Source organism: Montipora foliosa, unplaced genomic scaffold, assembly GCF_036669935.1.
Source record: "Montipora foliosa isolate CH-2021 unplaced genomic scaffold, ASM3666993v2 scaffold_284, whole genome shotgun sequence".
NCBI classification, from domain to species: Eukaryota; Metazoa; Cnidaria; class Anthozoa; order Scleractinia; family Acroporidae; genus Montipora; species Montipora foliosa.
Genome location: NW_027179585.1, coordinates 52,633 through 78,413, shown reverse-complemented (window position 1 = coordinate 78,413; position 25,781 = coordinate 52,633). Strand labels below are relative to the sequence as shown.

Below are 25,781 nucleotides of genomic sequence, written 5' to 3'. Positions count from 1 at the left end.
TTATATCAGGAGTATGCCAGGGCATCCTGTGTATATCTACTGAAAAACGGGAAGAACTACAACAAAGGAAACACTTGCAAAATATAGTGTAAATTCATAAATTAAAAAAAATAGTCTTATCAGATTTTCTAGTACGGTCAATATTTCAAAACTTCCGCAATAAGATTGGTATATTTTACTTCACAAATAAAAGTCTGGTTTTGTAAAACAATCAAGACTGAAAGTACGGAAAATCATGTCAAAACTTTCTTTTTGAAAATTTACTTCAATTTATTATCATGAAAAAAAGGCTTTTCCAATATCAAATGAGCCGCGGTAATCCCGCCAAAACTCTGATGTTTCGCCGGACCGAAGCAATTTACGGACGCAATGAGGTGGCTCAATATAACGCGCACCGCTGGCTCAGTTGGGTTGAGCAACCGGGATGGCAGGCGTATGTCGTGGAGTTCGACTCCGGTGACCAGCAATCAGGGTTTTAAAAATAACTGAGGAGAAAGTAGTCGGCCTTTGTAATTACATTCGCAAAGTTGAGTGAGACCTTTAATTCTTTTTGGCTAAGGACGAAAACCGTAGGTCCCGTCTCACAAACCTTCAATGTTCATAAAACCTGTGGGACCGATACAAATAAGATCCCACACCATAGTGCGAAAAGAATCTTGTAGAAGATTGTAGTTCTCGGTGTTGTGGTCTGGCCTTTCCTTCAGCAATGTGTCGGCTTGGAGTTAATCTTTCTGAATGGACTACTGATTAATGAGAACAACCAGACAACAAAACAGAACAGTAGTCAAAATTTGAAGGGAGTCCAAGTGCTTGGAAACTGGAAAATAAACCAAAATACTTTAGTTAAATTACTCGTCCAGTGATTATTTATAATTTACTTTTCCTCCAGTCCTGCATGGCAAGCCTGCTATAAGCTGATTGTCGTCATAGTTAAGTCTACAATATTAATTTTCTACTCACAAGACTTTTCATACTTGTCTGTCTCGTGTAGGCGTGATTTCCAAAGGCCAATGCCCTCTTGGGCATAGCACCCTACTTGCCTTTTTAAGGATAGTGATTAACTCGATGTTGAATAAAATTATCGGCATATCCCAAAAATGAAAATGTACGGGGTACAACTGTATCGAGTCTATTATTTGAAATAACCACTCACAAATCGTTATCCTTTACAGCTGTTAAACCAAAACATCCGGGAATTTACGACTTTCATCTCGTCAAAAACGTTGACCAGTTCAATGAAGAATGTGTAGGGCCCCGCGAGAAAGAAAGAGAAACTGCAAAAAAAAAAAAAAAAAAAAAAAATGAAGAAACTCACGGAAACATCTTGCGGAGCAACAGCAAAAACGCCAAAAAGAGACGTCAATTCAAAATTCCATGAGGTTCATGATCAAGGAGGAAGCTGAAATGCCCGATGGCGGATATGGTTGGGTCATTTGTTTCGGCTTGCTGCAGTTATCCAAGTTAATTATTTTGGGTATTCACAACAATTTGGATTGTTATATACTCATATTATGAGAGACTTAAAAGTGGATCATACAGAGGCGGGTGCGTATGATGTAGATAAACATTTTCTCTTATCTTTTAATAATGTTGTATTGAGAACATAGTTGAAAGACAATTAATCCACCTTCACGGCATTGGTGCTAAAAGCAGGGAAAAAACGAGAACACTGTGCGAAACACTGGAACATCCTGGAACACCGGGGAACATCCCGGAACATCGGAACATCAAGGAACACCCAAAATAATAAAGACCAGCAAAAAAATAAATTTAAAAACAAATAAAAAAGCGCTTTGGCTTTCTGCTGATAGAACGTCGTTACAGATCGCTATCTTGGTAGTGCCTCCCAACATGGAGAACGGTGAGTGAATTACAATCAAACAGTCACTAATTTCGATCATTTCTGCCTTGCAGAAACCTATAAATAAAGGTGACCTTTTGATAAGCTTATTGAAAAACTTTATCTAAACTTAAGAACGATACCTACAATTAAAGTGAAAACGCATTTTTACAAAAATAATGCTAACTTTCGAGATAACTGATATGCGAGAACCGTAACACGGGTATTTGCGTTTTCCACACTTTCCACAATGTGGCAATCTGCCATAGGAAACTTACACGCTTTAAGAAAGCTCCTAATCTGAGTCGTTACCTGGCAAACAACAAAAAAAAATCACCAAGGACTGAGTTGATCACAGCCGGACTGCATTCGTAAATGACTTGATTGTAATTCACTCACCGTTCTCCACGTTGGGAGGTACTACCAAAATGGCGATCTCTAAATGACGGTCTGGTCAGCAGAAGACCAAAGCTCTTTCTTATTGTATTTTTTATCTTTTTTTTTTTTTAATCTTAATTATTTTGGGTGTTCCGTGATGTTCCAGTGTTCCTTATTTTAGCACATTGACACCTTTACGACTTGTGGAAACCCCGAGCTTCGGTGACTGTAATCACGCGTGCAACATTTGGCCGAGATGTCTTTCTTTACTGACTCTTTTTCTGATCTGTACAGTGGAATATTTTTCCTAAGTGGGTTGGTGAAAGCCTGAAATAAAACCAAACCCTGAATTTCGTGTTGACTTAGACACTAAACATTGCATCGCTGGAGCAATGTATTCTTCTTACTCGGATCACTTATTTCACAACACTGAAAGCTACAAACAACCTTTTCCTATTTATCTAACTGCGGTAATCTTTCATGTCACTTTAATTCCTCAGATAAAAAAATGTGATATTTCATATGTTCTAAATGTAAATTCGTCTAAAAAACCGTGTCTGATCGTGATAAAAGTAATTTATTTATATCTGACACTCGATCGTCTGACGGTCTTAACTATGGTGCAGCGAAATGTTGTAGGCTATTTGACAATTACTGTGACTTTTATTTTCATATGAGTATTTTTTTTCTCCAATTTGAAAAACTCTTTTCAGGCAAGAGGTCGATAGTTTGTGCAAATTTAATGAAAATTCGTGACCCGGAATTTTCCAGGACTCAGGCAGTCAGTCACGCGATTTGTCATGCGATGAACTTGGGGTATCAACGTTATCAAGGCTCATTGCTCGTCCTCTCCTGGACGGGAAATCACTGGGAGACTGCCCCGAAACTTTCATCAAAACGATGAGGAAATTACCGGGGCGTCACCAGCTGTACTCCGCGGAAGTAATAATGCAGCTGTTTCAAAGTTCATGAGACAAAGTTAAGGGAAGCATGGAAAATTTGGTAGTATCAAGTAAGGTTGATCAGTTCAGGAAGATTTTTTTTTTTTTTTTAATTGAGTTACACACAATACTGATAATACTAACATTAATGACAGCATTAACATTAATTCAGTGCGACTTACACTACTAACAATATTCGTGCAGTCAATTACACTACTTGTAATACTTCCTACTTACGCCACTTACAATACTAACACTTACACTACTTACATTACTTACAATACAATTCGCCTACTTACTCTACTAACAATACTAATATTTACACTACTTACAATATTTACAAAAAAATAATTAGATTACTTATATTACAATGCTAAACAAAACATCACTTACATTACAATACAAAGCACAATTCACTGATTGAACCTACTTGCCTAATTAGAATTACATGACTTACCAAAAAAAAAAAAAAAAAAAAAACGACACCTCAGTTGCTTTCTTCCAACAGTACAAGGCCGATTTAGAGACTGCTGGTAAAAAAAAGATAACATTTTGGGCTTTGCTTTAGTGTGACTGTTTTAATTGGCTAGGAAGATTAAAAATCGTTTCGCTTGAACTTACCACTGTTGTAGATGCCCGCACATATCTCGAAATAGTATTATGGTACTAGTTGTAATCTTGGATTATTGAAAGCAGAAGAGTAGGAAAGGTCTTATATAGGAACCAAGTGTGAGGATACTAACATGTACTTCTTGAGATGGTTTCCGAATAAGCGCCGAGTACTATAACTCACGTGACAGGATATTGAAATACTTTGCCTTTGGCTAGACTCTGTATCATAAGTACCTAAATGCGATCTGTACGGGTCCGCAAATGATCCCAGGACCGCAAATGATCCCACAGAAACGATTCTCGTCCCCAGAGTCCGCTTTTCATCATGGGTCAGAACGAAGAAGACGGACCATTCTGGCCACAGCCAAAAATGCGTGCAGTCGCGTTAATGGTATGGTCTCATAACCGTTGGCCCCAGAGTCCTCTTTTCTTCTGGTCAGAACACAGATTCTGGCCACAGCCAAAGCAAAAAGTCCGTGAATCACAGACTTACGGCTTTTCTGCGCATTCTCAGAAATTTGAAACAATAACGGTCATCAACATTCTCGTCGCATTCTCGTCACGGCGCATGCTCACTCCTCGTGCTAACACGAATGCACCAATCAGAGACCCTTTTCATTGTTTTTCACGAAGACCAATAAGAAGACACTTGCTTCAGGGTTCCCAAGAACTGTTCTCTACCCCAATCATGTGCAAAAGAGAAGAGCCCTGGGGTCGAGATTGCGGTCGTCAACGGTTACAACATTACACCAAGGTTATTCTTGTCGTTTTATGTCAATCAATTTCGTTAGTTCCCAGTCCGTACAGTTGTATTTTTGAATTTAAATTTATCTGTAACTGAATTATAATCACTTCTGATGATGTATGTTGTAACATACGAAACGTTAAGTTTATAAAAGTTATGCATTTCAAGCAAATGTTTGTTTGTAACCTTTGTTTGCGTTTTATTCCTATTGAAACTAAAATGGCCCAAGTCAAAGACTTTTTATGAGAACATTACACCATTACCGTGACTGCGAGTATTTTTGGCTGAGGCCAGAGTCCGTGTTCTTGGCCGCGCTGACCAAAAGAAAAGCGGACTCTGGGGACGAGAATGAACGGAAACCTGTCGGAGCATGTTACGCTATGCCGCAAAGCCTACCGATGTGCAGCGTTGTTGAAATTATGTTGTTGTTTTTTAATTTAACCTAATCTTCAATATCTACTCAGTTGGGTCGTGTCGTAACTCATTGAACGGACTTCACAAATGGCCAAAAGAGCGATGGAAAGAACAAAGATAACAATGGATTTAGCACAAAAAGCAATGGGAAGTACTACAGTATACAGCTAATGAAATATAATGTACGACCCTACCCACTTAGTTGTCCACTACAGTTGCATGGCTTGATTCACGTTACTTTGTGTAGACGTCACAAAGTAACCCTCTGGCCATAATGACCCCTGAAATAATTGTATTTTTTTGCAAGCCGAATCAACCCAGAGTTCTAGCCCTATTTGTTCAAAAGGTGGATAACGCTATCCACCGGACAAATCACTATCCATTGGATAGTGCAATTGGTTTTGCTAGTGTTTATCCACTGGATAGTGATTTATCCTGTGGATAGCGTTATCCATCGTTTGAACAACTGGGGCCAGATGGTTGAGATAATAAAACTTTGAAGCAGAACACAACCTTTGTTAATTGACTCTTCATTGTTTTATTTTAATATATAGCTTGGGTAGGCTCTCTCGCGTTTGGCATGACCTTCCTCTGCGGCCCCATAGCGAGCAGCTTGTGTCAAAGATATAGTTGTCGTTTGGTAGCATCTGTTGGAAGTCTTATCGGAGTTCTTGGTCTATTACTGACGTCATTTACTGAGAGCATCTATGTCATTTACCTGACATACAGTGTCCTTTGGGGCTTTGCGTCGAGCATGAACTATGCACCAACAATGCTTGTGTTGGGTAAGTTATTAATTGAAATTCGCTGGCTGCAAGGCAACACGAGAGGAATTCTTTCAAAAAAGCTGATATTGTGTTTACTTTATAGCAAGAATTGAATTCTGATGCCGGAGATATTTTTGCGTAGCTCAACTCGTAAACTTCTCATTTGAAATTTAACATGTGGGCTCTGTACAATAGGCATCTAGAAACATACATAAGAAACATTAGAGCCAATCCCTAAGTATAACGGAGAACTTTGTACCATGCTGATGAAGTGAAATAAGAGATTGTAAAAAGCTGCATGAGTTTTCTAAAAAAGCCATATAATAACCACTATGAAACACAAGTACGAAGTAAGTAATCTCTAAAAAAGTACGCGTCGTCGGCTTTTTTCTGGTCAATTTCCGACATTATTGTTTAGCCCGTCTGGCAAGCAGATCGAATTTGCATTTTCGTGCTGACTGTGATATCAAGTCAGTGGATGCCATTGCTCCGGCATTCCGCAATATGTTCTTCTTTCGTTTCTCCATGGGCATCGTATGTTACTTTTTTGCTAACACTGCGCAAGACCGAATAGACAAAAACAAATACAACTCTAATTCAAGCAATAACAATGTGATACGACCGAAAAACGTGGAAACATCTCTTTAACGTCATAGGTCCGTTTTGCTAGCAAATGCGGCATTAAGCTTGCTACAGTATAGAATCCTTGATAATGATTCTGAATTGAATGCTCTCCTTAAGGGATTTTGATGGCCAGTGATGTATTGGATAGAACTAAATGTAACAAACTGAAGAAAATCAGTTGAGACGTTAAACGGGAGATTATCCAGAAAAACTTGAACTTATGTTCAAAGTGGGATTTGAACTCCTGATGTCAAGTCTGGCGTTTTAAACCCTTGGCCACAGCATTAGCATCCAGGGCTCGGTTGTCACGTCGAAAGCCGATTAACTTCATACAGGATTAGCGTAAACTTTTGTTTCATGTTTTCAACTTTTTGCTTAAAGTTTCTTTTGCTCATTTTTGTTTTTCAAAATCGACTTCTACCAATATAAAATTTTGCCGAATATCAGCGTTGAACAGCATTTGGGAGTAGAGAAATAAACTGCTTGGTTATTTTAAATCTGGGATTAGCGTGAACAACCGGGTCCAATGGTATATTTTCTAGATTCTATCGTTTCTTTTTCTTCAGGTGAATATTTTGACAAGCATCTCGCTCTCGCCAACGGTATAGTGACTTCAGGAAGTGGTATCGGCACACTGGCAATGGGGCCCTTTTATGACTTCATCTTGTCAAACATGGGCTGGAAAACGATGCTTCGCATTCTTTGTGGTTTCTCCTTCGTCATGTTGTTGAGCGCGTTAATGTACCGTCCTCTCCCGGCAAAGTACAAACGTGCTAGTAGAAAACACGAGAAGCGACCCAAGCTCTTTGATCCGTCCGTGTGGAGGATGAAGTCGTTTGTATTCTGGGTGGTATCCATGTCTCTGTTCTTCATTGGTTACTTTATTCCTTTCATTCATCTGGTAAGGAAACACAACCATAATATAAATCAGTCTCAGTCTATCTGTCAGTCAGTGATTGCTTTAGTGGATCAGTTTCTCCCTTAGTCAATCAGTCTGCCATTTCCATGAGCGTGTTCTAAAATGCTGCAAAACCTTCAGCGATGACTTGTTAATATTTTTTTCCCCTCTCCTTGTAAATTTCAGCCGAATCACGCAATGAACCTTGGCATTCCTAGTTCCGAGGCTTCTCTTCTAGTTGGTTACCTTTCAATTTCTTCCACTGTGTCACGTTTTGTCTTCGGTATTGTGCTTTATCATCCAAAGATAAATCGTTTCTATGTTTTGCAGGTACGTACCAATTTTTTTCGCCCCCCCACATTATGGTATTTGCGATTCAATTGTATTTAGATCGTTATCTCTGACTATCTATTTTTTCCGTTGTCATTTTGGGATTGGATGCAACAAGAGTCCATGGTGATGGACTCTTGGATGAAACAAGTTTACTTTACAAACTGAAGCTATGCCGTGATGTGCGTTAGTCGAGTGGCAGCAGTGGCGAAACAAGAGACGTAACTTAAAAAACGATCTGTGAGAGTGTTGACGAAACTGGAAATTTAGGGAGGGTGTGCCCCAAGAGAAGGAGCAATATTATCGTCTCTCACAAGGATAATACTTTTTTCTTATCATTTCAACGCTTCCTGAAGCTAACACACTCATCATTTACAGAAGTAATGGATACCTTTTGGGAGGGAGCTCTTAGATTACATAGTTTACGCCTACATCACCATCACCATCATGATCGTCATCATAATCAATCGTCATCATCGCATCATCAATCATCTCGTCGTGGTTATCATTGCTTCCACTAACCTCACCGTTATCCCCGTCCTTATCGTTCCAATTACCTGCGTAATCATTAGCATGCCCGTTCTACCCTGTCTACGCCACTCGGTACACTTCCTAATCCAGCTTCACGTAAAACCGTTAATGTTTAACGCGCCATTGTTCGTAAGAATGCAATAACTTAAGGCTTACATTGAAAAACATCATTCCAGTTTTGTCTTTTTCAGATATCTTTTATGATGATGTCCGTTACTTGTACGTTATGTCCGCTGGCTTTGGATTACACAGGGCTCATAATATATGCTCTTAGTTTTGGTGCATTTGATGGGTGCTTTGTTCTGCTTATTGCTATCACCACAAGCGACATCGTTGGACCGGAAAAGCTGCCGTCAGCTTTAGGAAGCTTGTATGGGGTTAATTCCATTTCTATAATATTTGGACCACCGCTGGCAGGTGGGTAGACCTTCCCTAATGTCATTTCGTTCTTCATAAGAAATGGACAGTAATAAAGTTACTAGAACAGTCACAAAGGGCGAAAGGACAATTGAAAAAGTGAGCCCCAAGCAGGGTTCGAACCGTTCTGAACGCCAGTCGTATTCCACACCGATTAATTTTCGCGATTGAGTTACGAAAACTTTTTGGAAGCCAGGTTGCTTGTCAGACAGATTATTGCACGGTCGAAGAATCGTGGCATACCACTCATCAGCTGATTGCTATCGGTTGTTTGAAATCGCCTTTAGTTCACTGTCTAAATTTAACCGTCACTATCATATTAATCCTTTATACACGAAGAGGACCAAAGCAAAATGCTTTTGGGGTCAAACAAATTACAGGTAAAAAGCTAAAATGTTGTTCAGTATATACGTAAATTCATTATAATAACTTGAATATATATAATAGTCACTTTATTTAAGTCTCAAGGTTATTTAGGCGAGCACTAGTGCTCTACGAATTGGGGAGACTACAAATCAACTAAAATCAGAACAGATAAAATCAAATGTTGGTTGCTGAGGAACGGGAAAAAACCGGTGTATCCAGGAAAGACCTCTCGGAGCAGAGTAGAGAACCAACAAACTCAAGCCATACATGACGCCAAGTCTGGGAATCGATCCCGGGCTACATTGGTGGAAGGCGAGTGCCCTCACCACTGCGCAGCCCCGCATGCCTGCGCGTTTTAATAGTGATATTAAGTTACTTAGTTTTTTTTTAAAGTAAGACTATCCTGTGCTACTTTATGAGCCACAAAACCAAATTTGAGCAGAAAGCAAACAAATTCTCGCGCTTAGAGGCGGCTGCAAGTATTCACCTCCAACCCATTGGATAGTTTGAGTATTTTCTCTGTGATAATTTGTTGAAAGAGACACATACATAACACTGCAACGCACTTTACAACGATAAAGCCTTCATACAGGTATCAGAAGCTTGCGAAAGAGAGAGAGTTTTGTGCGAGAAGGGCGCTTCCGAAGAGGCCAACAGATTTGGAGACCATGATCCTTTGATTTGCACTCCCCAATCCCTCAACTTTGTAATAATATTTATATTTATCCGGTGGAGGCTATAGCTCTGACGACAAACCTGGACATCTCAGTTTACACCGATGATTACCATGTTTTAATTTCTTTCTCTCTTTTAGCCTTCATTTTCAAAGTATCCGGTTCATATAAAAACGCCTTCTTCGTGGCTGGTGGTGCCATAGCACTTGGAACTTTTACTCTTTCCTTTGTTTCGTTTTTCATGCCTTACGAGGAAACAGAAGACGTTAAAACAGACAAAGAATTTTCGGGAGAAGACAGTACAGCGGAAAAAGACTCAGCGGATAATCTAAGAAATTCTGGTAATAGGAGTGTTCTTTATGACACAAGTAATTTCGCCTTACGGCCCTCGTTATCTTGTCTCGAATTAAACAGATTGGGGGATGTTTGTGGATCTCGCTGTGTACTCGATAAGCTTGAAAGAGAAACGGACGTCTGACAGGACACGAAACAGAAAATTTCAAGATTCAAGACGTTGGTGGTAAGAGCGCTGGGGGCGTTTGGACTCAGCTTTATAATCATCCAAAAACAGTTTGTTTAACGGGATGAACCGATCACAAAATACTTGAACAATAAGACACTTTCAAGGGAAGGAAAATTTTGAACGGGCGGTTATTCACGGGAGACAAAAGGGACCATGAACAGCGAAAACACTGGCAATGCTAAGAAAACGTTTTCCACGAAACGCTCCGGTGAAATAGTTCCGCGATTATCTCAATACTTTCATTGTGTAAAGTGTATTAACCGAACCACCCATGAAAGTAATTTTGGAATCAACCCTGTTGCAAAGAAAGGAATTGATCAGAAATTCAACCTCCCTTGCTTTCGTTCCACATAAATCCTTTAATTAACTTGTTGTTCTGAAGAGTACATTAAAGAATTTTAACAAAAGCATCTAAGCGAGATTGTTTCGTCGTAACCAAACCCGCCAATCACATAGCGTAGTCGAATGAAGGCAGGATTCTCATTTGCAGTTTCATCCCTCGTCGTGGGCTACAGCCCAAACTTTTGGTTTAAAATTACTTTCCTGTCTCCTCGGAGAATTTAATGTCATTTAACGTCGCGCTTGCGTCGCGTCGCCGTGCCTAACTGAAATACAAGAATTAAGTTCGGAAGGTCGTAGGTTCGGCTGCTGCAAAGGGGCATTAGGATTTTTCCGAGTATTCCAGAGTCAGCATCGGAAAACAGATATCGTCGAGAACTGATTAAGTTCGGCCGGGCAGGTTGAAGTAAGATCTACTCGACCGCTTAGAACGGCAAGGGCTCCAACTTATTTTAACACTTTATGCTGTTATAATAGTTAGACCGAACCAATAGTCTACAATTCTATACTATGTCTATGCAACGGCATTTTCATAGATCAAGCTATTTTTAGCCGAGCTCTTAAATAAGATTTGGCTTGCACGAGCGACCATTCTTAATTCCATATTATAATGTAATAATTCTCATGCAAGACTTGTAGGTAAAGGTGAAGATAAAGTCGAGTGTGATACAACTGAGGCCCATACGGCCGGCGCCGGTTTCGGTAGTATGAAGAAACTGGGAGAATTATTACTTCCCGAGCTAATCCATCGCAGGGTTACCCCCCACCCCTCCCTTGACTGAGATGGATAAGTTTGTGGATTTAGGCAGTGAATTCTTATGGCAATACTCGCTTTGTTTTTCGTGAACGTGAACGTGACTTTGTTTTTCGTGAACTTGTGAACGTGACTTTAAGCAGTAACGCGTGGAAAGGGTGAAGAATTCATGCCCGTTCTTGAATTCTTCAAGAGACATTCCCTTTCGTTACTGCCTAAGAAGCCCTCGTAACGGCCATGATCTTGAAATCATAACATGCTTTTCTCCGCTGCTCAGAAATGTCTCTCATACATGGAGCTCTTCAAAATACATGTTGCCGTAATCTCGAACCCAGATCTCTCTCTGGGAGATCTGGGTACGAGTTGCCCTTTTCCCTCCCCACCCATCCAAGAGCGAACTCCGGATTGGAGACATCGACTCTATTTCAAAGTACATGTCAAATCGGTTTCTTTTTCTAGCGAATGAATTTAGCTTCCATTCGAGTAAGGGTAACTTGATTTAGGTGCCCGCATCGAGAGTGTTAACACATTTTTAGAAAAAGAAGAGAGAAAGGAGTATACGGTTCAATGAGCATGTCGGGTTGTGAATTTGCTGAAAACAATCGACCAGTCAGCAAGAATGATTTTTGCACAAGAAACAATTGTCGCTGATACTGAACAAAATTAAAGCAGCTACTTGCAGCGATTTAAGCTGATTTAATCAAATAGACCAATTTCGATATATTAAAATTCAGTTTCAAGGCTCAGAGGAATAAACTCATACAAATCCTTATTTTTATTGCCCAGAGCCTCGAGATCATGTTCATTGTTTTAAGTTGAATTCTAATATATCGAAGTTGGTCTATAATCTAGAGTTGCGAAGATCCCATGAAAGGCATTCTATGAGCTACTCCACCGCGCACCGGTGGCTCAGTTGGTTGAGCACTGGGCTGCCATGCGGGAGGTCGTGAGTTCTACTCTGGCCGGACCAACACTCAGGGTCTTAAAATAACTGAGGACAAAGTGCAGCCTTTGTTATTACATCCGCAAATGGTTAGACTTTCAAGGACTATAAACCCGTAGGCCCCATCTCACAAATATCTTCCATGTTCATTAGTTCCCTGTGGGACGTTAACGAACCCTCACGCTATTCGAGAAGAGTAGGGGATGAAGTTCCCGGTGTTGTGGCTGTCCTCTGTGATTATAAGGGTGGGTGGGTTATAGCAAGTCCACATCAGCTGAATAGCTGCCAAAACTTCAACCTGCTCAAACAAATAACAAACAAACAAACAAACAAAGAAACCTGTGTCTGCAGCGAAGGAAACGAGGGAGTCTAGGAAAAAGGCACATATTACGACTTTCGGAATTGCATATTTATGCAAAATGTAATGTATGCACAATAATCTCAAGAAATGATTAAACGTTAAGTCCTCCAACAACTAGTCGCATCCATCTCATGAGACGATCTCGCCAACGCAAGAAACGCTTAGGCATGGGCTTGAAGTTGGGGTGCACGGTTACAAATTTCAGCCGAAAGACAATAACAGGCAAGAAAAGGGGTGATGCAGCAGCTCTCGTAACGTATAATGCGATTCGCTCGCTACCCCAGCGAAAAACAAAAACTAAACAATTGAGACAACGACTTAGACTTAAAACCATAGAGGCTGTTTAGAATACCAAACAATAGCAGGTTACGAGAGCTGTTACATTAGTGAAAAAAAGTGCTCTCATATGTTGTCATAAAATTGAAGAGAATAAAGCACAATAACTGTGGAAATCCGTCTTTACTTGTAAGTTACTTTATTATCGTGAAAAAAGATGAGAAAAAAGGTGGAATAACAGCGATTAATGTTTAATAAATCCGCGGTAAATCGGTCTGTGGAGGACTGCCCCAGTCAGTTGATCGCATCAGTTACATGTGATGGTCCAAACATCTTTTGTGCTCCCGCTAACTCCTCGCCTGGAAAAGGAAACACTTACTTTTGAATGTTTTGTGGTAAAGTATATTTTCAGTGACTGGCTTTACTGTAACTTCCGATTTTGGGTCGAAAGTATTTCCAGTTAACAATGCTTCCTTCCTTCAGCCACTTTATCCAGATGAGTGGCAGCCGGTCATGGTATACTTTTGAAGTGACGCTGATTACAGTCGGCTTTCTCATAATTACGTAATAAATATAAATCTGGAAAGAAAAGCATCTATTTGAAGTGTGGGTTACACATGAAAGGGAGGACAGATCCTTGCACATACCCGGTCAATTCAAGCAATTGTTTTTTATAGGCATCTGAACTGAGCTATGAAGCCAATAAGTTTGAAGTAGGTCAACATTTTGTTGAACTGGTGTGTTTCCGTGAAAGGATGGGCGTTTGTAAAACGTAACTCTACATAAGGTGGCTTTTTATATAAATAATGATGCTGCTCACAGAAGTTCTGTCGAGTATTTTGCGTACTTGTATACCCGCGCATGGTTCGGAATCTTGCTACTCGGTTCACAAATATAATATTGTGCGTCTCAAAAAAAGGTCTTACCCATGCATCCCTTTCGCTCTTTTGCAATACACTCAAGACCTGTGATCAAAGAAAAGTCAAAGAACCAATCAGTCAGTCAGTTACCGATTCTTTCATCCATATACTCACCCACCCACCCAGTCACTCACTCACTCACCCAGTCACTCACTCACTCACTCATTCACTCACTCACTCACTCACTAACTCATTAAGTCAATAGCTAGTCCGTGTGCCAGGAAATTTGTTACCTTCGTCCGGCATCTTGACATGAAAATTATTCAAAGCCAGAAAGAACTTTTTCCACGATCCTGTTATAGAACCCTGGCATTCCCTTCTGATACTGCAAGAGCAATTCCGACCGCCATATTTCTACCAAAAAAAACCATTTTAAAATCGTGAATGACACAGCTCCTAGTTTTTGCTGACAGCACAGTGTATTTCTTTTAACCTGTTCCATCCGGTTGCTTAGCTTTTCACGGTGCAGAGTTCTCTGGTTCTTGTGAGTTGCCGTTCACACATTTTGTAAGGATTACCTCGACGACAAAAGCATAATTATTATGAACCTATAATCTCAGAGGGCTTGAAACTGATCTAGCATTTGGACTGTCAAAACCTGCGTTTTTCAAGCGTAGTTAAAAGTACGATGGGTACAATGTACTACTGAGCACTGTCAGTCTTCCAACAAAAACTTGCATCCGTCCTTGGTTCCTGCTGCGTTGGACTACAGTTTTTCTAAAATACTTACTGCAAATATGTTTACCTAGGCCCGACTTGGAAATCAGCTTTTGTTGGGTGTGGCAATCGAAGGCTAAATAAATTAGCATTGTATTCGTTGAAATGTTCCTCGCCATTTCAGTCAACTCACTTGACCAAAAGAAGTCGAATCTCCAATATAGCTATTCACGCTCTCTTTGATTTTACCTGACATTCAACTTACGTCAACATATTTGATGGCCCTTTGCTTTTCTTGGGAGCTGGCCCTCGAACCAATGAATACTAACAAACCCTGTAGAGTCTCCATTATAAACACTGCAATATATAAGTAAAAGAGGCAGACTTTTATCTATCTATCATTTGCGTCGGATTTTCTTATCCTCAAATGACTAGCGGAAATCCATGACTCGGTTTACCTAAATTTATATTTCAGAGTCGCTGACGCCATGAAGAACTTAATAAGAATGATACTACTTTTCAAGGTTTGGCAAGGACTCTATTATAAGAACACTCAAATTTGAGCGCTGCGGTAAGAAAATATAGGACAACTGCCGCAGACTTTATTTGTAAACACGATGGAATCTTCTTGACCGTCTGTTAAGGCTTTAAAGAAATCCGGAAAAAAAAAACTGAAAACGACAAAAACAGAGTGAATTTAGCTGAGCCGCAGACTCACGAGTAAAACCCAGGATTCACTCACGGGAAGTCTATGTAGGCCCTTCCGAACTGGCGGGAGGGTATTTGGGTACAGGATAAGTCCATGGTTTTATTTAATATTCAACCTTAGCTATCGCGTTTCTAGCTTTCTGGTTCACTCATTCTTGGTTATCAGCTCATATACCGTATGACCTACCGGTAATATGGAAGCTGATTGCGTCAAGTGTTGTCAAGCTGAAAAATTTGGCTTTATTCAAGTGTCCAAGCTTCCAGAATTTTAATAAAAATTTAATGAAACAATTATTCCATTCGCGCTGGTTCGATATGAGATGGCTCTTTGGCTACAGAACCATGCTGATGCACAGACGCCAAGTGCCAATTTCAAAGGGGGGCCTGATTTACAAAGATATCGAATGCAAGGCTTAATCTAATTGTTGAATTTCGCGGTATTTTGCGGAGGGGGCTCCTGGGGGCTTAAAAACATGCATAGGCCTGCAATGCGTGTGTATTTTAAGAAAGGAGCCATACAAAACAACATACCATCTTCAGACATGTCCTGTAAAGGAGTGTGAGGGCTCGCGTCTTCCTTGCGCGGCACTTTTGTGAAAGGATCATCAGATTTGCCCTTATCTAAGCTCAATCTGCAAAATACGATTGTTTATAATGGAGAAAGGCAGCACATCCGAGGCTTTGAAACAGTCCTGGACTTGAGCTCAGAGCGGGACTCCAGCTCTGGACACTCTTCTAGCCATGTCACTGTTTTTATTTCTCTCTTTCTTTTCTTTTTGCATGTTTATTAAGTGAGTGGAACGATTCTGCATGTTATTTAATTTTATCTTTAATCTTTAATCAGTATAATTCTAAAACAGAAAAGACTATACTAGAAGTCCCAAAATGATAAAGTAAAATACATAAATGAATAAATAAGTAACTAAAATATAACATATACAATATAAATTCTACATGCATGTGATAATGGCTTTAAATTCATTAAGTGATTCCTCAGTCTGGTCCTCAGAGTCCGCTTTTCTTTTGGTCAGCACCAAGAGCAGAAACGCTTCATTCCGTGGCGGTCATTATAAAACACGGACTGCCGACCCGGACTGCGGACCACGTATAAAATATGGACTGAGTATAAAATGCGGACTGAAGGCTGCGAACTAGGCACAAAACGCCTATTGAGTACAAAACACTGTGAAAAAGGCACAGAGCAACGAAATGGCGACAGGCTGACGACAAGGATTGAACAATAGCATTAAATTGTGATGGTATAAGACGCGGTTTTTTTTAGGCTGCTCAAAACGACGATCAATAGCTCAAGGTTTTAGTTGAAATTGCAAAAAACGCTTTTACTTGTATTTATCTGAGGTAAGACAAGAAAGTAATTTATGGAATTCTTCTCGGGTCACCAGGTTTATGTTTAGAAACTGAGAAATTTGAAGGACTTCAGTGGGAGATGCCATTGTTACAGAGGTCTATTTACCCATTCGCAAAATCAATGTTTTGTTGCGATTGTTCACGTCAGTGTTGCTCGGGTCCGTCTGTAAACAGCACTTGACCAAAAGAACAACTTTTATAGTCCATGTCCTGATTTACGCGTACACACTACCGACTTCATCTTTGGCCTAGCCGCTTATACAGACTTTGGAAGTAAAGATTGCGTGACGATCCAAAACAGCCTTCGGGTGTTTTGAATCCATCCGGCCATCCTGGCTCAAACTACGAACAACAACAGTCAGAAGACTTTAATATAAAAGATAGAAATATACGTAGAGTTGAAGTACATGCCTAAAGTGTTTCCGTTCTTCCCCATAACAATTTTTCCACTCCCCCTAGTGTTAAACTCCCGGAGTAAAGTACAATTTTGAGATAAAATCTCTATTCTTACTTTCGCTAGCTGGTCGATTTTGTAACTGAGCATTTCTGTGCATGTACGTGACAATATTTTGACACCGAATAAGAGGACTCAAGGCCTTTTTAAAATCTTTATCTGGGCCAGAACAATCCTAGTTTTGTTATATACTCCGTTTTTTGATACTCAGTCCTTGTGTCATACCTATTCCGCCGTCCTCGTTTTATATTCAGTCCGTGTTTTATACCCAGTTCGCGGTCTGCGTTCTGTACTGACCGATTCCGTGGGCACTCCCTACAATACTAAAGGAACTCGAGAATATTCAAACTCGAGCGAATGGAACTTCAACAATTGGGATTTAAATGCACACCAAGATGGATTGAAAAAATGTTGTAAATATACAAGGGGAGGTCTTATTGGCGGTTTTCACGTGACGTCATCGCCGCCATGTTGGTGGACGAAACCAAACGATCTCATATTTGCTCCTTTTGTTCGTCCACCAGCAATTGTACATTGCAGCATTTTTATCTGTATCTCTAGAAATTAGTTGCAAACCACCTATGAAGTAATTACACCTTAAAACCTGGTGTGTAGTGACACGTCGATAAGTACAAGCAGAAACCCATAAGGGTTGAAACGTGTAACCCGCGTTCACAGCTTTCGAATATTCAGTGCGAACTGATTGGTTGAATGTTTCAGTGCTAAGTACCATATTTGGAAACCCCTTGCTCTTGTTGTTCCAAATATGGTACTTAGCAAATTGAATATTCGGAAGCTTGTTTCCCAGCACACAAGGGGCCGTTACACGTTTCAACCCTTATGGGTTTCTGGTACAAGTGATGGATTCTTATTGAGCTTTGGTTTGATAAGCAATGGCTGAGCAGACATCACCTGACCAGTTGGATTGCTTCATCATCTGGCGCGTTCTGTCCGCAAAACAATGAAAACACATGTGTTAAAATTTGAGGGAGAAATACAATAACTCGGGTGCTTGTCTTTTATATGACTGTCAATTCCACTGCATCATTTTATAGCTTTCTTTGCTCAGTCGCCTTGTATTTAATAAGCAGAAATGATACAAACCTATTTTCTTAGGTAAATCTTGGGCAAGAACTAACCTAATGCTAACCTACATGAAAATCATGCAAACCATGCTTATGCTAACCTCCATGAAAGTAACTAATAATAAACACTATCACATGTAAACAAACATAGACTATGTTTCGCCTACATTCATTTGCCTTGAACCATACGCATTTTCTGTTAAACATATCAAAAATCCGCCGAGCTTGACTGAACATGTGTGCATGATATCGACGTTTGCAGACAACACCAACTTCGTTCCCAATCCCCAGTTCACTTTAGATTATGACAAACGGTGACGCCAAACGAAGTTTTCTCACTTCGGGCCCTGGAGCAGAATGACAAGATATTTCCCGCCAGACATACCCAATGAGTCATTTGGGTTATATCTCTCACAATCTTACAGTCGTCGATCTATCGTCATTGGCAGCCATGTTGGTGTACTGAACAACAGCGAAGAATCCCTTTGGGAATTTGGCTCTATTATTATGCAAAACGCGAGCGACATTTTGTTTTTGTTTTGTACACGAACATGGTCGTCTAATCACGTGAGTGCACACCAAGAATTGCCAATCACAACCTCTTGCAATGACTTATTAATGATAAGCCTTGGCTTCGAACTAGCCATTTCAAAGAACCGCCGTTGAAAAACGCTTTGTTACTTTTCATTCGGCTACATGATAACTGAAAGTTGAGTAGGCCGGTATGATAGTTGTATTTTCTTAATTATCCTTAGCAATAATGATCGTGTTACTGGGTGACAAAACAGTTTGTTACCTGGTAGAGTTTGTTCATGTCTTTGTCATTTTTTAACTCCTCCAGAGACTCTTTAAAAGAACGAAACGGGTAAGAGATATAAAGGAAAGTGTTATCATAACCTGATCAGTTTTCCCTTACGATTTCACGAAAACAAAAGATCTTTCATTAGCTCCTTTTGTTCCTCCACGAGCAATTGAACGTTACATCATTGTTATCAGTGTCTCCGTCGAGATTGGTTGCAAACCATTTATTCTGCTGTGATTCTCGCATATCCCTGCTTTATTTTCTCTGATCTAGTGATATTGCCATTTTCCGCGAAAAATTAAAGCTACTGTATACACATGTTGCCAAATCGGAGCTGATATTAACTTGCGAAAGAAGCCGTCTAAAATATAGATGTCCTGAGAAAATGGTAGTTGTTAACAATGTACCAAAAGTTTCCGAAAATTGCTATTGGAGAGGGAGTGATCAGTCTACTTTTATTCGCCCAAAGAAAATTCGACAAGTCTAGCTAAAAGGTGGTCCAAAATTTCAACCACAATTTCTGAAGGGCGATGTTCCATGTTACCTTTGCTGCTCATACCAATCCCCCGTTTATCTACCTCCCAAGGTCTCCGGTTAGAGAATTTTACAAAAGGAATTCTTTGATCCCATCAGGAATTTTCTTACCATTAAAACCAACCGGAAACCACCAGCCTCTTTTTGCTTGTAAATTGTAAACAACCCATAACTCAGAATAGGAAAATTCGATTTGTAAGCTATGTCCATGGCGTATGTTACGTTAATCATATCCCATTTGTATTGAAGTGGACCGAGCGTAAAATGAAACCCTTAGGATGTTGTTCTTTAGAACCACCTGAAATTCACATAGACCTACCATAAATTTTGAACTCAGCCTTTGGCTTTGAATTCTGCTCAAGAAGAAGAAGAAAAAGAAAAATTCGTTAGGGCATGCGGTAGAAAAAGGTTAAGCGGACATGGTCGGTTATCACTGAACATGAGGGCTTTTCTGTTTAATTAATCTCTTCCAAGCTTTTCCTGAAGTTCTCGAAAGTTGTGGAGACACACAGGGAATTGCGACACTCAAAAAAGGCCCCAAAAAGGTTTCTTTATACTGACCTTAATAAGGGCAAGATAATTAAATTACCTTTAATTTGTTCCAATAATCAATGAATGGGCTGAAGCTGTCGATGGCAGCCTGTCTTTCCGGCTTAATCTAAAAGAAAAAGACAGACCAGATAAGCACGTTCTTATAACAGTGTAATTGTTTTATCGTATTTTTCTTCCTATACAAAAGCTACATATTTCCAATTCAGTCACTGCATAGCCTTCGCCTGCCCTCGTGCCTTTGGAGCCGAAGCCGAGCAGCTGTGATGGTTCCGGGAGCGAGCTGTTTGTTGTGCTGCAAAACCGTTCAAATACCATTTCCGATCATGCAGCGAAGTTTCAGCAATGGAATGGAACAAATTCAAGAAGATATGACAGCTAGCTAGCCTTTTATATTCCGCCGAAAAATGGTTCAGACCTATCAACATTAAGTTTGGATATTTTCATAAAAGACTTACCTGCATTATGCATTTTCCGCTGGAAACAATCACATGTCCACTGAATTTTAGATTTGCCTTGGTTAGGGGCATCTTAACCTCTCGATACTCCTCAGTCTGGATTATTCAAAACAAATTGCACGTTACACAGACTGTTCTGCGTGATAAATCACTCATTCTAACACGACTTGACGAAGAGAAATAATCTGCTAGGAGCATTTCTTCGCCAGTTGTTCATATTTGAGATTCAATGGGTTTTATTTGGCGGATTGAGAGGCGGTATTTTTTTCTGAAGTAGCTGACTCAACGTATTGCTATGCATACCACATCTATCAGGTGACACTATGACAACTCGGCAATCCGTGCCTGCCGCGGGAAGTGCATTATATTAATCACTCTTGGGTTGTAGTGTTTATTTTTTTTTAGCTGAATAGATCAGAGAGTGAAAACAAATAATACTGGGAAAATCCATGTAAAGATTTGTCCATCGGGCGTCTTGTCCATCTTAAAAATTGGAGCATTTGCTGTAAAACGCTTCTTCTCCTTTTTGTTCCTACAAAATGTCCCCTTAGATGTACTTCCGCACCTTTATTAACCGGGTCTCCCACCCAAATAAGTCATTTACTTGTACATGGCTTTGTATGGTGCCCTAAAATATCCCTCAAAGGAGAAGACACATGAAATATGCAGTTAATGTACAGACAAGTTGATAAATTACTGTTCCTACCCCTTTGCTATCAATCTTGACTTTCTTGAAATGAACAAGAGCATCCTTCAAATTCAAAGGAGCTCCAACGTCCACATGTTTAAATCCAGAGTCAATACTGTTGTCAAGTGGATAGGAAAATATAATTAGTAAGCTTTACAACGAGTGCTGAGACCATACTAACAATTTTTTCTATTTTAATTGTTGTAATCATTGTTTTTCTTCTAATCAAGATCCTATCAGTAGAGGACAATAGAGCGGTATTCAAATGAGTGTCGTAAAAGCAAAACCAAACTTTGGTGCATGAGTTATTACTTTGGCCAATCAAAAACTGAGGACGGAGACAATCCAGTAGACCAATCAAAACTCGAAGTAATCACACGTAGCCGACACAAAGCGCGGGAAAATGTGCACGCGCGAGCCACGATTGGTTTTGGTTTCACTTCTGATTGGTTGAAAATATGGCGCGAGAACTTTGGCAATTATCGTTTTCTCAGATTTGCCCCTGGATGTTCAAAAAAGTGGACAGCGGCTATTCACAGGACATGTAAATCGGAAAACGTAATGAAAACTAATTTATTTATCCGATTGGTAGTATTAAATGGCCTTTTTATTCAATCGACACAAACTGTGATATCAGACTGACCCGCCGTCATCAATGATAATGTTGCCACCAAAATAATCCTTGAATTCAACTGATTCATCTTCTTGACACTCACGGTGCTGAATGGCTGCGTCGTCCAGCTAAAAAATAAAAAAAAAACAACCAAGCAACAAACAAACAGTTTCCTCCGTGTCCATTTTTCATATTCATGTTTGTCTCCCAAGTCCGGAGAAAATGGACGGGTTGACCATATACCCGGAAAACAAATTGTTCAAAGTGGAAAAGGTAACCGATAACCGAAGAAAAGATAGGGCGTTACAGTATCTAAAAATTGGGAAAACGTAATGCAAACAAAGGGTATATGATGTGAAGGTACATATGATTGTACGAACTACCAACTAAAAACACATTTACTTTTCTCCTTGCCGGCAAATTTTAACACGATCAACCCCAATTCCGGTTGAGATGGCGTCTGCAGTCTGCAAACTCATATGCACCATATCAACACAATGCTAACATTTCCCCCTTTTCTTACGTATGTATCCAGTTCAACAGTCTTGTAAGCAGCTGTTCCATATTCGTCCTCAGTAGAATTCTGTCCGATCCAAAAATGCACATGGTGTGATCTATCCGGCTTCTACAAGAGATAAATATAACTGACCGAAATATTCAACTTTTCATAAAATGGGCGGGTATTTTCTTGTAAAAAGACAGCAAAATTGACAAGGAGAGAGAGAGATCAAAGAATAAACACGTCAAGGCAAAGCGCCAATTTATCATGCGTGCCCTTCACAATACCAGCCTCAGTGCCATACTATTTTTAAATAGTATGTGGGTTTTTGTTTTTCAACTTCCCGCAGTTTACGACTAGAGGTTGTTGGATGGGATGGACGGTTTGCCGTCCTCATCCAAGCTAAAAGACAGGAAATTCTTACCATTGTCTTGTAGATGTAATTTCGGCGACATAGACGCCGAAACCCCCGACTTCCCGCACAGTAGTCTGTCCAATTTCTAGTCAATTCAGTCTATCGATGGCACGGTTAAAAATGTCCCTACGTATGCACCTTCTAGTCACTTATTCTCAGGAGTATCGGGTAGGTACTTCTATGTATTTGAACATGCAAGCGACAAAAATTAGTAAAGTAATTTACTAGCTAAGATAATTGTGCAAAAAAAAAGTGCACACCTTTGAACCTTCAAGCTTTTCACTGTACAAAACTATGTAGGAGTCACCACTGTAGAACCTTCCGTACTTTTCCTTTGGCCAATCTTTCACCTTCATTAACCAAAAAAGGATAGAAAGAGCGTCTAGAAGTCATCATCATCATAATCATCAACTTTATTTATACAAGGAGTTGATCCTTCTTTGTGGATTCACGAAACACTGAAACACAAAAACGATGACTACGGCTTCACGAACGTCAAGCCAGCATTTTGAAAGGCACTCGTGTGCCTTTCTTCTCACTAGCTCCAGAATGACGTAAAATTGACAGAGTAGGATTGGACACTGTTGAGACTATTAAGTACAATCTCCTATGGCACCAAAGACAGCTGATTCCTATATCCTGGCTCATTCTTAGCTCTTGCTCAATTTTTTCACATCAAATTTTATTGATCGGAGGATTTTAGATGAAATCAAGATGACGGATACTCTGTTTGAACTTTAGAGAGCGCTGGAAATCTTAGTCCTTTTAAGGAAAATACAGGACATTGAGTCCGACTGACTGAATATTAATAATATTATTGTGTCCGACTGACTGAATATTAATATTAATAAACTGGTAAAACTGCTCCATGATTAACTCAGCAAAACAAATTTGAAGATGACTTTCTATGCGCCCATAGTCAAGCATAGAAAGATTTTAAAGCTAAACACATTTTATTTTACCAGCATGGATCTAAATTTAAGGAATCCATCTTTCTAGCTTTCGAGAAATTCCTAAAAAAAACCATACGAAACTAATTTTACGATACTGTCTTTCTTTTTGTCAGTTTTCTTGGTTGGCATTGTCAGGTAGATTAGTTTCAAGGTGTTCAAATAATGCCGTTGTTTGCATAAATGTTAAATGAAACTATGTTAACAGTCTGCAAACCAATCAGTTTTAAGACATTGAATGTTACTAAATTTATGCTTCTTTAGCAGATGTTAAAAAATTATCCAAACAAAGCTACCAACCTCTAACTTTTCGATCCTCCATACTCTTAATCCTACATTATCTTCCATCCCTCTCCAAGCTGGCTCGTGTTGGGCTGAACTCTTCTTGAGCTGAAGTGACCATTTAAAAGATGATTCGAAACGTCTTGAAAACCTTGAAAATCAGTTTTCTTCCAGGATTTTTTCAAAAAACATAGTCCATCTCACTTTTTCATATTCTTGAATTAAATTAAACAACAGCTTACCGCTCTGTCTTCGTTGGACCCAAGCTTTTCTACATTTGAATCTCTCAAATTGTAAACTTTCGCCTTTACCAGACCACTCATGACTGCAATTTAAGGAATTTTAAACGTCAGGGAAAGAGGTCGTATATTCTGTATTGTCAACAAAGAACAACTTTCTTCACAACAACGCGGTCAAGATAACTATGGCAGAAAATCATTCGTGGATATCTGAAATCTAATTGGTCAGCTAATCCAATCCTAAAATAGTTATGAAGTTTACTTCTGTCGTGTGGATACCTTTCAGTATACAGCTGTTTCGAGAAAGGTTGTCTGAAAGGAGCATAAAAGCGTACGCGACAATGCCGAAAGGCATGATGGTAAACTATCAGTTTGAATCAGCGAAAACATGACGGCAATGCTCTAGAAATACATGCTCATGCTATGTTACTGACATTCAGAAATGCGTGAGTTTTAAAATTCAGTCAAATGATCCAGGCCATGAATTAGTAACGAAGGGCTAGGATTCACAGACAAAGCATGATTCTGACGACTTTTGCCTTACTTATTTTATGTCATGTTTTGCAGAGAAAGTCGGAGAAATGTACCACAAATCGTGACGCACGTGCAGAGCCATCGTTTTGGCTAATGAACCCTTTTGTTTTTGGACGTGTTTTGGTGGCCTGATAGCGAGAGAGAGCTTCAACATAAGCCTGTGCGTACTGCCACTTCATCAACGCCATATCCAAAGAACTCTTTCATCCAAAGAGCTCGCCATCGTTGATCTTCACTATATAAGTTGAATTTATTTTATTGAATATCTCCCACACTACCTTTCGGCATTAACGCGAACGCTCTTACGCTTCTTTTGGACAGTATTTTTCGAAACAGCTGTATGCTTTCGTTTCAAGTTTATCAATTTTTAATCATTGCCGACTTGCTTCACCTTAAGCTGTGTAAAGTTTCTGGTAAAGCCTCAGTACCTTATAACTTCGAAAAAAAAGTTTGATATCCCACGCGCTAGACAAGAGGAGATGAAATTTAAGCCGACATTTAAGATTAACTTACAGAGCTGTGCTTCTCTAATTCCATGGAAACGTATGCCTGTCTCCATGGGACACCGTGGTGATTCATGCATCGGATCCACCGGACTACACATATGGAGGCTTATAATATAAAACTATGGAAATTTGGTTGTTTTGTATCAGGCCTTGAGCATTACTTAGTACATTCTGCAATTCAAAGTTTGCACATTGAAATGCAAATAACTTTCAGATGTTACTGTTATTCATTTTTTTCGACTTTTGACGGGCATTCGTAACCAGCAGCCATCAATTTCTGAGACGAAAGAAAAAAAATTCGCCTTTTTGACATGGTAATCTCCCTTTTTGTTTCTCATTCCCGCAATAATATATGTTCGTCACGACGTAAATTGAAATAGAAAATACTCTATTCATTGACTTGTCAGCAAACAATGAAGCTCGCCTCAAAATTTTCGACGATTTTCTTGCAAATAGACCATTTTACAGTTGTAGCTAAGTTACCTGGCCTACGAATGGAAGCGAGGCTGCCGGTGACCCTGTTTTGATACAAACCTCCATGCTTTTATAATGTTAATACGGACTAATTAGAATTACAACAACACAATTTGCATGATAAAAGCAGTCGGGACTGTATCAATGCAAGGTCACCGGCAGCCTCGCAGCCATTCATAGGCTAGGTCGCAGAGCAAACAACTGTAAAATGGCCTATTAGCTTGCCTGTCTGTTCCGATGTGCTGAAGACCTATAATCACGGGTATAATCAATGTAATCATTAAGGCTTATGATATTTTCTTACCTTAGTATA

The 25,781-nt window shown here is 39.7% G+C and overlaps 2 protein-coding genes across 4 annotated transcripts; one reads left to right on the top strand and one right to left on the bottom strand.

Moving 5' to 3' along the window:
- Positions 1-1,540: 1,540 nt before the first annotated feature.
- Positions 1,541-10,462, top strand: LOC137986712 (monocarboxylate transporter 10-like). 2 transcript variants are annotated; one of them, XM_068833657.1, is made up of 6 exons: positions 1,541-1,545; positions 5,485-5,715; positions 6,888-7,222; positions 7,406-7,549; positions 8,272-8,497; positions 9,678-10,462. In XM_068833657.1, exons 2-6 carry the CDS (start codon positions 5,511-5,513, stop codon positions 10,013-10,015), a joined length of 1,248 nt encoding a protein of 415 aa, XP_068689758.1. In that variant the 5' UTR covers positions 1,541-1,545; positions 5,485-5,510; the 3' UTR covers positions 10,016-10,462. The 2 variants fall into 2 exon arrangements, with proteins under 2 accessions (XP_068689758.1, XP_068689757.1); XM_068833656.1 differs by lacking the exon at positions 1,541-1,545 and adding an exon at positions 2,941-3,230.
- A 2,461-nt stretch (positions 10,463-12,923) lies between these two features.
- Positions 12,924-25,068, bottom strand: LOC137986713 (gelsolin-like protein 2). Of its 2 annotated transcripts, none has more exons than XM_068833659.1 (17): positions 25,002-25,068; positions 23,958-24,040; positions 23,734-23,823; positions 22,744-22,833; positions 22,093-22,194; positions 21,600-21,697; positions 20,975-21,071; positions 20,269-20,364; positions 19,851-19,919; positions 19,581-19,614; positions 18,722-18,771; positions 17,753-17,787; positions 15,550-15,650; positions 14,576-14,667; positions 13,887-14,007; positions 13,660-13,698; positions 12,924-13,092 (listed from the first exon to the last, which is right to left on the bottom strand). In XM_068833659.1, exons 1-17 carry the CDS (start codon positions 25,045-25,047, stop codon positions 13,028-13,030), a joined length of 1,308 nt encoding a protein of 435 aa, XP_068689760.1. In that variant the 5' UTR covers positions 25,048-25,068; the 3' UTR covers positions 12,924-13,027. The 2 variants fall into 2 exon arrangements, with proteins under 2 accessions (XP_068689760.1, XP_068689759.1); XM_068833658.1 differs by lacking the exon at positions 25,002-25,068 and adding an exon at positions 24,234-24,280.
- Between the last annotated feature and the right edge of the window lie 713 nt (positions 25,069-25,781).

Bases quoted from the DNA above. Each gene is read 5' to 3' on its own strand.
- LOC137986713 (XM_068833659.1), bottom strand. From the start codon at position 25,047: ATGGAGACAGGCATACGTTTCCATGGAATTAGAGAAGCACAGCTCT. The intron at 22,834-23,733 runs GTTGGTAGCTTT...TGGTTAATGAAG, and splicing joins GGAGGATCGAAAAGTTAGAG to GTGAAAGATTGGCCAAAGGA. The intron at 19,920-20,268 runs GTAAGTCTTTTA...TTTTTCTTTTAG, and splicing joins GCGGAAAATGCATAATGCAG to ATTAAGCCGGAAAGACAGGC.
- LOC137986712 (XM_068833656.1), top strand. From the start codon at position 3,209: ATGGAAAATTTGGTAGTATCAA. The intron at 3,231-5,484 runs GTAAGGTTGATC...TTTAATATATAG, and splicing joins GGAAAATTTGGTAGTATCAA to CTTGGGTAGGCTCTCTCGCG. The intron at 7,550-8,271 runs GTACGTACCAAT...TGTCTTTTTCAG, and splicing joins ATCGTTTCTATGTTTTGCAG to ATATCTTTTATGATGATGTC.